The 13,665-nt window shown below is 41.7% G+C and overlaps 1 protein-coding gene across 1 annotated transcript; it reads left to right on the forward strand.

The window, feature by feature from the left end:
• The first annotated feature begins 10,391 nt into the window (after positions 1 to 10,391).
• Positions 10,392 to 11,330, forward strand: LOC102827620 (olfactory receptor 10V1-like). Its single transcript, XM_006876465.1, has one exon. It carries the CDS (start codon positions 10,392 to 10,394, stop codon positions 11,328 to 11,330), a length of 939 nt encoding a protein of 312 aa, XP_006876527.1.
• The last annotated feature ends 2,335 nt before the right edge of the window (positions 11,331 to 13,665 follow it).

Genomic DNA, 13,665 nt, shown 5'->3' on the forward strand with positions numbered 1-13,665 from the left:
GGCCTTGTTCTTTGCCAATGCTTTCTGTGTACCTTAGACTTCTTCCTTCAGTATCCCTGGCTCTTGACATAAGAATAATGTCTGTCAAATCTAGTGATGACTTCCATAGAAAATGAAAAGCTCAAGTTAGTAAGGTCATGTGTGCTCGTTTTATTAAGTGCTCATAAAAATTTCCACTCACAGTGATAAGGTTAATGTCATGACCTGGCACTTATCTCTGGGCAGGGACCTAGGGACACCTGAGAGATTGGTCCCAAAGGTCCCTACAAGGATTGTAAAGGTTTGAAGGTTTAGGAGAATCATTAGAAACAATCGTGGATTAGAAGGTGGGTTAGAAGAAGGTAAGTTCCCAGCCAATTCCACCATCTCTCTTAGCTGCCTTTTAGGGTGTCAGAGTAGTCATCTCTGTGATCAAAATTAACTATGAAGACACAGATTAAAGGCTATACACCACTGGAATCCTTGACAGTGCCAAGAGGACTCTAATTTTCTCTTCTTCTTGTTGTTGCTAAGTGTCCTTTAGTCGGTTCCGATTCATTGCCACCCTGTATAAGGCTTCTGAAGAGCAGTTGGCAGGTTTGAACTACCAACATTTTGGTTCACAGTCCAGTGTTGATCCTACAGTGCCATACCAGGAGTTCAATAATAAAAATTCTTTCCTTTTTTTAAACTTTTGATTGTGAATTAAGCGAAGGTTTACAGATCATCAACTTTACATTCAACAAACCACCCACTTTGTTCCTTCATAATGATTACAGTCCCTTCCATGAAACCAGTTATCCTGCTCCCTCGCTGGTGTTCCTATTTGCATCCACCCACTTTCCTATTCTTTCTCAACTTTGTCCTTAGGAAAATGTTGCCCTTTTGATTTTGAATGATTGACTGACCATTCCATGGTGAGCATAGCTTACTAGTGTTGCTGTCCCCCCTATAAATTTATCTACTGCTTGGCTAAAAATTGGGCCACAAGGATGAATTCCTTTCCTGACCTGAAAAGTATTTGAGAGTCATAGTCTCAGGTTCTTACAGTCTAGTTTTGACCAATAAACCCCATCTTTTTATTATTATTATTATTAAATAATTTTTAATTTTATTCCTCTGCCCCTCTCTTTGACTTCTAAAACATCTGCAAACATCTGGAATGTTTTGCAACATCACAGAATCTTTTCATTGTGATTTGGGTGAAAGTTTACAGAGCAAATTGGTTTTCCATTCAACAATTCCTCCGCAGTTTGTTTCATGACCTTGATTGCAAGCCCACAATGTAACAGTAATGCTTTCACTTTCTCCCTGTTTATTGTCTCCATCTGCCCTTCTTTCCTGTTCCTACCTCCCTTCTGAGCTGTATCCTGGGGTAAATGCTGTCCCTTTGAACTTGTATGGCTGATTACTCTAAGGAGTCTGTACCTCCCTTGTGTTATTTTTCACCTTATCGGTCTGTCGGTTGTTTGGCTGAAAGTTGAGCCAAAGAGGGTGAGTTCAGTTCCAGGCTTGAAGGGTGACTAAAGACCACACAGAGGCTTGGAGGTCCCACCTGTCTTTGTCAGAACAGTAAGGCTGGTCTTTTTGATGAAGTGTAATTCTGTTTCACAGTTTTCTCCCACTCTACCCAGGACCTTCTATTGTGATCCCCGTTCAGAGCATTTGGCAATGGTAGCTAGGCACCCCAGAGTTCTTTTGGTCTCAGGGTTGGGAGACTGAGGTTTGTGAGGCCCAATTTTTGGACTAATTGTTTCCATGTGATTTTTATTTTCTTCACTCCTCTTTGCTTCAGATGGGAGGTACTAATAGTTTCGCCTTAGATGGCTGCAAACTTTGATGATAGGAACCTTTTAAGTCCCCAATCAGCAGCACCATGGATTTTTATCCAAGCTTATACTTCCTATCCTGGTAACAGTGACAGCTGACAGTAAAATCCTGTTCTCACAATGTAGTCCAAGTGAAGACAGACAAAAGGGATCAAAAACACTTAACCATTTCCAGTGTAGGTTAGGAGCACACAGACATGTGATCATTTCAAAAATGAACTAATTGGCTATATGTCTAGTCATAAGAATGGCAATGACTATTTCGTGGGTAATTGCCATGAGTTGGAATCAGATTAAAGACAACCATTATTTAACAAAAAATCCATGTAGTCTTAGGAATCTTGGTGTGGTGCTCTAGAATAAAGCACTGGACTGCTACCATCAAGATGAGTGGTTCAAACCCACTAGCTGCTCAGTGGGTTAAACATTGGACTGTTAACCAAAAGGTCAGTCAGTGGTTGGAACCCACCAGCTGCTTCACAGAAGAAAGATGTGGCAGTCCGCTTCCATAAATCTTCACAGCCTCACAGACCCCGAGAATAAGTTCTTCTCTGACCTCTAGGGATGCTCTGAGTTGGACTCAACTTGAAGGCACTGGGTTGGGTATTTATCAATGATCACATAGAATTAATCTTGATTCTTGTCACAGGACATGGATCTGCTGTGGTATCATCCTAATAATCCCAATAAACTCAGGACAAACCAACAAATGATCTCCCAGGCTGAGGTGCTCATGTACATAAAAAGGTGATTTTAATGACGCTGGAGGAGAAGATAAAGAAGATAAATTCCACAAAGAGCTCCTAGTTAACCCCCTGCATCCATGAAGTTCTTGTAGCACCGGGGACTACTCAGAATTCCTTCTGCTTCAAATCAAAATTACATGGATGAGACTTGACTTAACCTGAAATCAGCTCAGATGTATTTAGAATTGAAGTTGTTGTTTACAGGCACCAAATGTACCAGTTGCTGGACATTGGGAACATAGTTGGTTTGACAGATTAGTTGACAAAATTGACAGGGCTATGAATTTGAGCTCTGGAAACCCTATACAGGGTCTCTCTGAGTCAGGCACACAACAACAATGTGGTTTTAAGAAATTAGGTGAAAATTCTTTTGACTGTCCCTCTAAGATTCATAGACTATTCCTGAGAAGATCCCTGTTATTTCTCATTTCTTAGTATTATCATACTCTGAACTCACCCTTACAATAATCTTAAAATCTCCAGGATTTAATATTATCCTTCTCCTGTGCACATGCAAGTAAGGAAACCTTCATGCACCTTTTCATGTCTTGTCTCCTGCATTCAGACACTGTGAAAAATGCTGGTTATACAATGAAGGTCTCAGCCATCTCTCTCTTAGATAAAGTGGCCTAGAGGGAAATACAGAATAAAAAATAATTCATCAATTCGAGTAATTAAAATCCAGAAACTCAGATGTTAATGTTGTTCTCACATTCAAAATGAGGAAATTAAAATTCATAGGAATTCACCTGCCAAGATCCCACAGCTGGTAAATGAGCCAGGTGATGGTCCTAAGTTGGCTTCATTCCAGAGCTCAAAGTCATAGCCCTGGCAATTTTGTCAAGTAATCTGTCAAACCAATTATGTTCCCAATGTCTGGCAACTGGTACATTTGGTGCCTGTAAACAACAGCTTCAATTCTAAATACATCTGAGCTGATTTCAGGTTAAGTCAAGTCTCATCCATGTAATTTTGATTTGAAGCAGAGGGAATTCTGAGTAGTTCCCGGTGCTACCAGAACTTCATGGATGCAGGGGGTTAACTAGGAGCTCTTTGCGGAATTTATCTTCATTCTTTTTGGATCAACTATCAACACTCATGGAAGCAGCAGTCAGTCAAGAAATCAAACGACATATTGCATTAGGCAAATCTGCTTCACAAGACCTTTTTAAAGAGTTGAAGAGTAAAGATGTCAGCTTGAGGACTAAGGTGAGCCTACCTAAGCCATGGTATTTTCAATAACCTCACATGCATGCTAAACCTGGGCAGTGAATAAGGAAGATCATAGAGGAATTGATGCCTTTGAATTATGGTGTTGAAGGAGAATATTGAAAGTGCATGGGCAGCCAAAAGAACAAACAGATCTGTGTTGGAAGAAGTGCAGCCAGAGTGCTCCTTGGATGCCAGGATGGCCAAACTTCGTCTCTCATACTTCAGACATATTGTCAGGAGGGAGCAGTCCCTGGAGAAGGATATCATGTTTGGTAAGCTGGAGGGTCAGAGAAAAAGAGGAAGACTCTCAGTGAGATGGAATGGCAAAGTGGCAGCATCAATGGGCTCAAGTGTGGCAACGGTAGTGAGGTTGGCCCAGGACCAGGCAATGTTTCATTCTATAGGGTTGGTATGAGTCGGTACCGACTCGATGACACCTAACAACAACAACAACACACACATGGAGCTCACTAGATGGGATACACAGGAATCAAACTGACTACATCTGTGGGAAGAGATGGTGGAGAAGCTCAATTAAATCAGCCAAAACAAGATCAGAGGCAGACTATGGAAGGGACCATCAATTGCTCATATGCAAGTTCAGGCTGAAGCGGAAGAAAGTTAAAACAAGTCTATGAGAATCAAAGTATGACTTTGAATATATCCCACCTGAATTTAGAGACCATCCGAAGAACAGACTTGATGCATTAGACACTAATGACTGAACGCCAGAAGGTTTGTATGTGTGTTGATATCAAGAACAGCATACAAGAAAGCAAAAGGTCATTAAAAGACAGGAAATAAAGAAAAGACCAAAATGGATGCTAGAAGAGGCTCTGAAACTTGCTCTTGAATGTACAGAAACTAGAACAAATGGAAGAAATGATGAAGTAAAAGAACTGAACAGAAAATGTGAAAGGGCAGCTCAAGAAGACAAAGTCAAGTATTACAAAGAAATGTACAAAGACCTGGAGTTAGAAAATCAAAAGGGAAGAACACATTCATTATTTCTGAAGCTGAAAGAAGTAAAGAAAAAAATGTCAAGCCTTAACTTGCAATATTGAAATATTCTGTGGGCAAACTATTGAATGATGCAGACAGTTGCTATGAGTTGGTACCGACTCGATGGCACCTCACAACAACAATATATCTTCTTCTCCATTGTCATTAAAATCACCTTTTTATGTTAATGAGCACGTCAACCTGAGAGGTCATTTGCTGCTTTGTCCTGAGTTTATTGGGAGTATTAGGATGAGACCACAGCAGATCCATGGTCCTGTGACAAGAATCAAGATGAAGTCTATGTGATCATTGATAAGTACCCAACCCAGTGCCTTCAAGTTAAGTCCAACTCAGAGCATCCCTAGAGGTCAGAGAAGAATTGATTCTCGGGGTCTGTGAGGCTGTAAAAATTTATGGAAGCAGACTGCCACATCTTTCTTCTGTGAAGCAGCTGGTGGGTTCCAACCACTGACTGACCTTTTGGTTAACAGTCCAATGTTTGGCCCACTGAGCCACCGTAGATGTAAATGCTAGCCTCTCTTCCACCTCTAAATCACTGTGAGATAATGAGTAAGTTAATTACCCTCTCTACACCCTAGTGTGACACTGTAGGATAAGCACTGGACTGTTGATGCTGTAGGACAAGCAATGAACTGCTAACTGCAAGGATGGTGGTTCAAAGCCACCAGCCAGTCCTCAGAAACCATATACAGAGCAACTATGAGTCACAACCCACTCAACAGCACTTAATAAGGAGAGAATGGATAATGAATACATTTTTAAAGTAAGAAGTGGTGCTTAATAAATTGTCCTTGAATTAGTATTGAACTAATGAACATTGACGGTGGATTTTGAGCTGCAGGGTTTATGGCCAGGTCATGTCACTGCCTCCCCACATGTACCACCAATTCCAGCTGCCATCAAGTCAAGTCACTTCTGACTCATGGCAACCCCAGGTTGCAGAGTGGAGCTACTCCACAGGGGGTTCAAGGCTGTGAGCTTTCAGATCACCAGGTCTTTCTTTCAAGGTGTCTCAGGGTGAGTTAAACCACCAACTTCTTGATTAGAAGTCAAGCACTTAACCATTTGCTCCACCCCCATATGCACAGTGCTCTAAACTGTCCTCTCTTCCCAAGGCCTAATGTTGTAGTTGTTGTTATGTGCCGTCAAGTCGGTTCCAACTCATTGTGACCCTGTGTAGGGTTTCCATATATATAACTGTAAAGGGTTACTTTGTTACTTCAGACATATTGTCAGAAGGGTCCAGCCACCGAAGAAGGATATCATGTTTGGTAAAGTGGAGGAACAGAGAAAAAGAGGAAGACCCCCCCAACAAGATGGATTGGCACAGTGGCAGCATCAGTGGGCTCAAATGTAGACTGTGAGGTTAGCCTAGGATTGGGCAGTGTTTTGTTTTGTTGTGCATAGAGTCGTTATGAGTCAGTGCCAACTCAATGGCACCTAACAACAATGACAATAGGGTTTCTGAGGCTTTAAATCTTCGCAAAAGTCCTGGATTGAATCTGGTCAATAAAATTAGTTAAGGTGCTATTGACAAGATTCAGTAGTACTATAATTGATCCTCTAAATTTATACTCTCACTCTCTTATTTTCATTTTAACTGGGTCCATCTCATTTACCCCGGGGGTAATATTAACTTTTATAAATGAGGTTTTTACAAGACTCTTCAAATCTTACTTGTGAGAATGGGCCTGGCTGAGATCCAAACCATAATTAACAAAACACATGATGAGACTTTGGGTAACTTTTTATGTAGTGACTATTGGGTAGGAGGAATGTTAACAACAAAGGCATCTGAAACAGCATTCTGGTTGTTTTAAACTCTGTCTTCCCTTGGAGTGTCTATTGGATCTAGCTTGTGGCCAACAGTCCAGAGCTAGCTCCGCATCCAATACCCAGTGTCTCTCAGAGTGAGTCCCCAGGGAGCCTGGAAATGCAGAGATGCATCAGCCTGATTATCCACAAGCAGAGATTCAGGGTGATGGAGAGACAGGCGATTCTCCTCATCCAGGAAAACATTTCAGTACTGAATTAGTTAAAGTCAAAGTCATTTCATTGTTGTTGGTAAGTGTGGTAAGTGTCATAAGCACTGTGCTGTGAACCACAAGGTATGAGGTTCGGGTCCACAAAGTCAAACTAGTAATTACTAATGAAACCCAAACCAAACCTGCTGCCATTCAGTTGGTTCCGAGTCACAGCGACCCCTTACGTTACAACAAAGAACTACTCCATAGGGTTTACTTGACAGTACTCTTTACAAAGCAGCTCTTCAGTCTTTCTTCCATAAGACAAGACGGGTGTTTAAATGGCTAGTAGATAAACAAATCCATGCCATCAAGTCAGTTCCAGCTCATAGCAACCCTGCATAGGGTTTCCGAGACTGTAAATCTTGCGGGAGCAGAAAGCCTTATCTTTCTCCATTCACACTGCTGGCCTGTGGTAACCCACTATGCTATTAAGGCTCCTTAACAAACAGTGGTGGTGGAGTGCTGTGGAGGCTTCCAAGGCTGTAAATCCTTCTCCCGCGGAATGGCGGCTGGTAGCTTCGAACTGCTGACCTGGAGGTTAACAGCCCAACTTGTAACCACTACGCTACCAGAGGGCCTTCCTTAACAAGTACTATGCGAACAGTTTCAGGAACCATGTTTTCTAAATACAAAGGAATACAATTGTACCAGGTCTGTAAGAGGGATGTTTTCCTTCCATGCATCCTGAGATTGGTCTGGTAGATCATGCTGTTGTTGTTTTTAAGTGAGGTTGAGTCTGTTCTGACTCATAAATATTCTGTATAAGGTGTCCAAGGAGCTACTGGTGAGCTTGAACGGCCGACCTTGCCATTCAAACTGACTTTGCAGTCCAGCGCATTAACCCACAGCGCCACACCAGGACTCCCATGTGCTCTGCGTAAATGAAAGCCTAGCCTGATTGTGAAAGAGACACATCCATTTATTCATTCATTCCATACTCATTTACTGGTCAGTACCTAGGTGGCGCAAAGAGTTAAGTGTTCAGCTATTAACCAAAGGTAGACGACTTCAAGCTACCCAGAGGCACCTTAGAAGAAAGACCTGGCAATCCAGCTGTAAAATCAGCCATTGAACACCCTGTGGAGCACAGTTCTCCTCTGACACACATGGGATCACCATGAATTGGAATGGACTCTAAGGCAACTGGTTTGGTTGTGGCTTATTGTTGTTAGGTACAGAGGAGTCGGTTCCAATTCATAGCAACCCTGTAAAAAGTTTCCAAGGCTGTACATTTTCATGGGAGCAGAAAGTCTCATCTTTCTCCAAAAGAGCACCTGATGGATTTGAACCGCCAACCTTGTGGTTAGCAGCCCAGTGCTTATTCTACACCACCACCAGTTCCCTACTCTAAGGATTGTTACTGTGTGCCATCAAGTTGGTTCCAACTTACGGCTTCCTGTGTAGGGTTTCAGAGAGCTACTGGTGGGTTGAACTGCTGAGCACCCTTGTAGTTAGCAGTCTAGTGCTTATCCAACAGCACCACACTGGGTTCATTCTAGGCATTACACAGAGAGAAATGAGATACAGCCTTGCAGGATATTGTATATCTTTGAGGAAAAAAAGACATACATAAAAGCAATGTGACGCTGTAGGATAAACACAAGACTGTAAGATTGGTTTGAATCGCAAGATGGGCTGTTGAAACCCACCAGCTGCTCCACAGACATCCTATACAGGGTCACTATGAGTGGAAAACAACTCGACAACACTTAACAACAACAGCAACCATAAAGTAAAAATAACAGTTTCTAGAAAAGTGTGCAAGATAGTCTACTGGATATTTTACAAAACACATAAATATATGCACTGTGCAACTGCAAGACGAGAAGAATTTATCTCTATAGATTGCCCAAACCCAGATGTCAGTCTTGCTGCTGTTTATCAAGTGACTGTTCTTCTAACTCTTGATTGGAAGCACAAAAAAAAGTTATAAAAGGTGTGAGGAGGTTGTGACTACCATGAAGGGTGACTGTACTAGAAGGCAAAGGGCCCTTGGTGGCACTATGGGATAAGCACTAAACTGCTAACCGAAAGGTTATCAGTTCAAACCCACCAGCCACTCCATAGGAGACAGATGAGGCTTTGTGTTCCTGGAACACCTGTATGCAGGGTCACCGTGGCAGTGGTGGGTACTAGAAGGTTAGGAGTTGACTCTACAGAAACAAACCAGTCATCTTGCTCAGTGCTGCAGAACTGGTACAAGCAGACCCCTTTTCTGCTCCAGGAAGGTAACTCCAAAGAAAAGTGAAGGAAGATTCTTTATACAGGACAATATGACCCCAGTGCCTGTAATAAGCATGGAATCGGGATCGTGGTGGCTCACATTTGAGAGCCAATAGATTATTGCATTGGGCAAATGTGCTGCACAGGAACTTTTTAAATGTTGCAGAGCAGAGATGTCAGCTTGAGGACTAAGGTGTGCCTGACCCAGGCCATGGTGTTTTCAATAGCCTCATATGGATGTGAAAGCTGGACAGTGAATAAGGAAGATCATAGAAGAATTGATGCCTTTGAGTTGTGGTGTTGGAGGAGAATACTGAAAGTGCCATGGACTGCCAAAAGAACCAATAGATCTGTTTTGGAAGAAACACAACCAGAGTGCTCCTTGGAGGCCAGGATGGCTAAGCTTCGCCTCTAATACATTGGACATATTGTCAGGAGGGAACAGTCACTGGAGAAGGATGTCATGCTGGGTAAGATGGAGGGTCAGAGAAAAAGAGGAAGACCCCCAACAAGATGGATTGGCCAAGTGGCATCATTGATGGCATCAAGTGTGGCAGCGGTAGTGAGGTTGGCCCAGGATCGGACATTGTTTCGTTCTGCTGTGCATAGGGTCATTATGGGTTGGTTAGGACTCGATGGCACCTGACAACAACAACAAGATTATTGCTAGGAAACGTGTAGGTTTAGAAGGTCAGGGATTATTAGTTCAGATAATTCTTGCAAAACAGTAATGAAGTCTCATAGTCTTGAGCTCAATTGCCACATGGGGCAAATTAGATTGACTCTGATTGGTGGCGTGTAAGGATAAGCATTAGACTACTAACCACAAGGTTGGCAGTTCAAGCCCACCACTTGCTCTGTGGGAGAAAGATGAGGCTTTCTGCTCCCATAAAGATCTGCAAGCCTCAGAAACTCTATGCAGGGTGGCTATGAGTTGAAATTGACTCAGTGGCAATGGGTTTGGGTTTTTTCTGTTGTTCATTCATTGTCATAGTCTTTATAGTTTATTCCAGCCAGCACTCCTGAAAATGTGAGTGAAAAACACAAGAGAGAGCAGGGAATGGCTTGCATAGCATTAATTCATCTCTGTAATTATCAATGGTGTTGTTATTGTTAAGGGCCATGGAGACAGTTCCAACTCATAGCAATCCTGTCTGTATAGGGTTTCTAAGAAGCAGTAACCTTACGGTGAGCAGTCCAGTGCTTATCCTACAGCGCCATACCTGGACTTCAGTTACAAAAGGGTTAGCTGGTAAAACATTGCCATGGCCTCCAACCTAAAGCCACAGCACTTTCTTTTCTAACATAATTTCTCTTTAGTTCTAGAAGATCCAATGTGCCAATGTGGTTTTATGGAGGATGAAAACCAAACTAGAGAGATCCAGTTCCACTTTCAGCCATTTTCACCCATCCTGGAGGTACAGATGTTTATTTATGCGACGTTCCTATTAATATATATTGGCAGTCTCATTGGTAATGCCACAATCTTTCTCACTGTCTGGGCTGAACATTCGCTCCACACGCCCATGTATTTCTTTCTGGCCAATCTAGCAGTTCTGGAAATCTTCTACTCTTCTACTGTTGCCCCTCTGGCCTTGGAAAACTTCCTGACCATGGGGAGAATACCCATCTCTTTCACTGGGTGTGGTACGCAGATGTTCTTCTTTGTCTTTCTGGGCAGTGCCGACTGCATTCTCTTAGGAATCATGGCTTATGATCGGTTTGTAGCTATCCGTGACCCCTTGTCTTACACCCTCATCATGAGCTGGCAGCTGTGTACCCAGTTGGCAATGGGAGCCTTGGTCATGGGTTTCATTCTAGCCTTGCTACTGACAGTTTTCATTTTCCATCTGCCTTTTTGTGTCTACAATAGAGTCACTCACTTCTACTGTGATGTGCTCCCAGTTTTGCGGTTGGCATGTGGAGATACTCAGATGCCAGAAGCCATGATCTTCATCACTAGTGTCATCATCCTTACCATTCCCTTTTCCCTGATCTCCATCTCATACATCTTCATTGTGGCTACCATTCTGAAGATGCATTCAGCAGAGGGACGACACAGAGCCTTCTCCACTTGCTCTTCTCATCTGACTGTAGTTCTCCTCCAATATGGCTGTTGTAGCCTGATCTATTTACGCCCTAGCTCTAGCTACAACCCAGAAATGGGACGTGCAGTTTCTGTTGTCTACACCTTTGTTACGCCCCTCTTGAATCCTTTAATCTACAGCATGAGAAACAAGGAACTGAAAGATGCACTAAATAAGGTCATTAAAAGATATGTACTGATCTAGGAAACGGGGCAGTTTCTGTGCTTATGGAAATATGGTAGGAAATCATTCTTCAGGAAATTATAAACTCAGGGATTAGATGATCTAAACATTCAGGAAACTGTATTTTCTACCCCCTCAAGCCCAAATTCCAACTTCTAGCTCCCGAGTATAGTGCAAGTTCCTGAAAGGTGAGTATTGTCATTTAAAATAAGAGGGAGTACACTTCTTTGGACATATTGTCAGGAGGGAGCAGTCGCTGGAGAAGGATATCATGTTTGGTAAGGTGGAGGGTCAGAGAAATAGAGGAAGACCCCCAATGAGATGGATTGGCCAAGTGGCAGCATCGATGGACTCAAGCATGGCAACAATAGTGAGGTTGGCCCAGGATTGGACAGTGTTTCATTCTGCTGTGAATAAGGTCGCTATGAATCGGTACCGACTCGATGGCACCTAACAACAACAAACTTCTTATGGGCAGGTGCCTTGGTTTTTTCTTCCATTTTGTTCACTGATCCATCCCCCAGTGCCTATACCAAGGAAGACAATCAGTACATATTTATCAAATTAATGAATTCATTCATGTGATGGCAAAGAAATCTCCCGTTTCTTTCATGTCTCCATACAATGAGATATAGAACTTTGTACATAGTGGGCATTCAACAAATATTCATAGAAGACCAGTAAGAGGTTCCCTCCAAGAGCACAAATGTGTCTTCATGTTTCCACCCGGAAACTCTTATTTTTTCTCCTCTCTGTTGACTGAGCCTTAAGAAATGTTTGTCAGACCAGAAAATGTTGAGAAAATACAAAAATATACTATACAAATACCTGGTATCTGCTGGCATTTTAAAAAGTGGAACTGGTACCACTTCAAAATTACAAACAATATCTACACCCGGTTCTTCTCCTTCATTATGGGAAATTTCAAGGAGGGCTGAAGGGATTCATTGGCAGCCTCAGCCTCAGAACTTCCTTCTTCTGTTTTTCCCACCTCTCTTCTTGTTTCTACTTTGTAAAAGACAACATTTTTCCATAAAAATATATTGTGCTCATCTATTATAGAAAAGCTGGAACATATAAAAGTAGACAGAAAAAAAAGTGATTTTAAAAAATCATCTCTAATTCTGTCAATTAAAAGAAACTTCAGATAATATTTTGGACCTTTATACACACAGGAGTTTCTGATGTGGCTCTGTAGGATCAGCACTGGCCTGCTAACCGTGAGGTCAGCAGTTCAAACCCACCAACCACTTCTCGGAAACACTATACAGGGTTGCTATGAGTCGGAACCAACTTGATGGCACTTAACAAGAACAGTACATTATATATAATATTATATTATGAAGATCCTTTTTCATCCTTTTCATTCTCTGACTTTGTAACACAAACATTTGCCATGCAGAAGTAGCTTTTTAAAACATGATTTTGTTTATTTCCCATTACTGGAATTTAGATGGCTACCAATCAAGTCTGTGGTTCAAGCTGACCAGATGCTTCTGGGAAACCCTATACAGGGTTGCTATGGGTCAGAACTGACTCGACGGCACTTAACAACAACAACAACAATCTTTTCACTATTGCAAGTACCGCTGTGATAAATATCCTTGCACAGAATTCATTGTGTAGAAAGAACTCTTCTTATTTCCTTGTTGTTGTTAAGTGTTGTAGTGTTGGTTCTGACCTATAGCAACCCTGTATAGGGTTTCCAAGGAGCAGCTGGTGAGCTTGAACCACTGACCGACCTTGCAGTTCAAATGACTTTGCAGTCTGACACATTAGCCCTCAATGCCACACTAGGACTGCGCTTACTTCCTTAGGGTTGCAGTATTTCAGACCTCTAGACTGTTGCTGTTAAGTGCCATTGAGTCGTACACATTAGCAAATTGCCCTCCAGAACCACTATTTCTACAAACTATTTACACAAGTGTTCGCCTCATAAGTCATCATCAACACTAAAATTCGTCTTTTTTTTCTTCTCTCCTTTCTTCCTCCCTCCTTCCTTCCTTTTCTTACTCTCTGTCAAACGTTGATGGTTTTACAATGACACCTATCTTTCTTGATTGACATTCACTTTTAAAATCTATCTTTTCACATGTTTCATAGCCTTTTAAAAATTATTTTTGTGGATTTTCTAAAGCATTTAAAGAAGTTTAAGATTGATATTTTAATTCTTTGTATCTTATGTCAATACTTTCTCTTTAACACGTGTGGAAAATAATTTGATGATTTTAATGCACAAACATTTGTCATGTATTTGTCACTCTTATGTAATTCATTCCAATTTTTCTTCATGACTTTTCCATTTTTGAAGCAAATAAATTCTAAAAATTCATCCTGAAATCATACAAATTTTCAC

The sequence above is a fragment of the Chrysochloris asiatica genome, unplaced genomic scaffold, assembly GCF_000296735.1.
Source record: "Chrysochloris asiatica unplaced genomic scaffold, ChrAsi1.0 scaffold00381, whole genome shotgun sequence".
In the NCBI taxonomy this organism is placed as follows: domain Eukaryota; kingdom Metazoa; phylum Chordata; class Mammalia; order Afrosoricida; family Chrysochloridae; genus Chrysochloris; species Chrysochloris asiatica.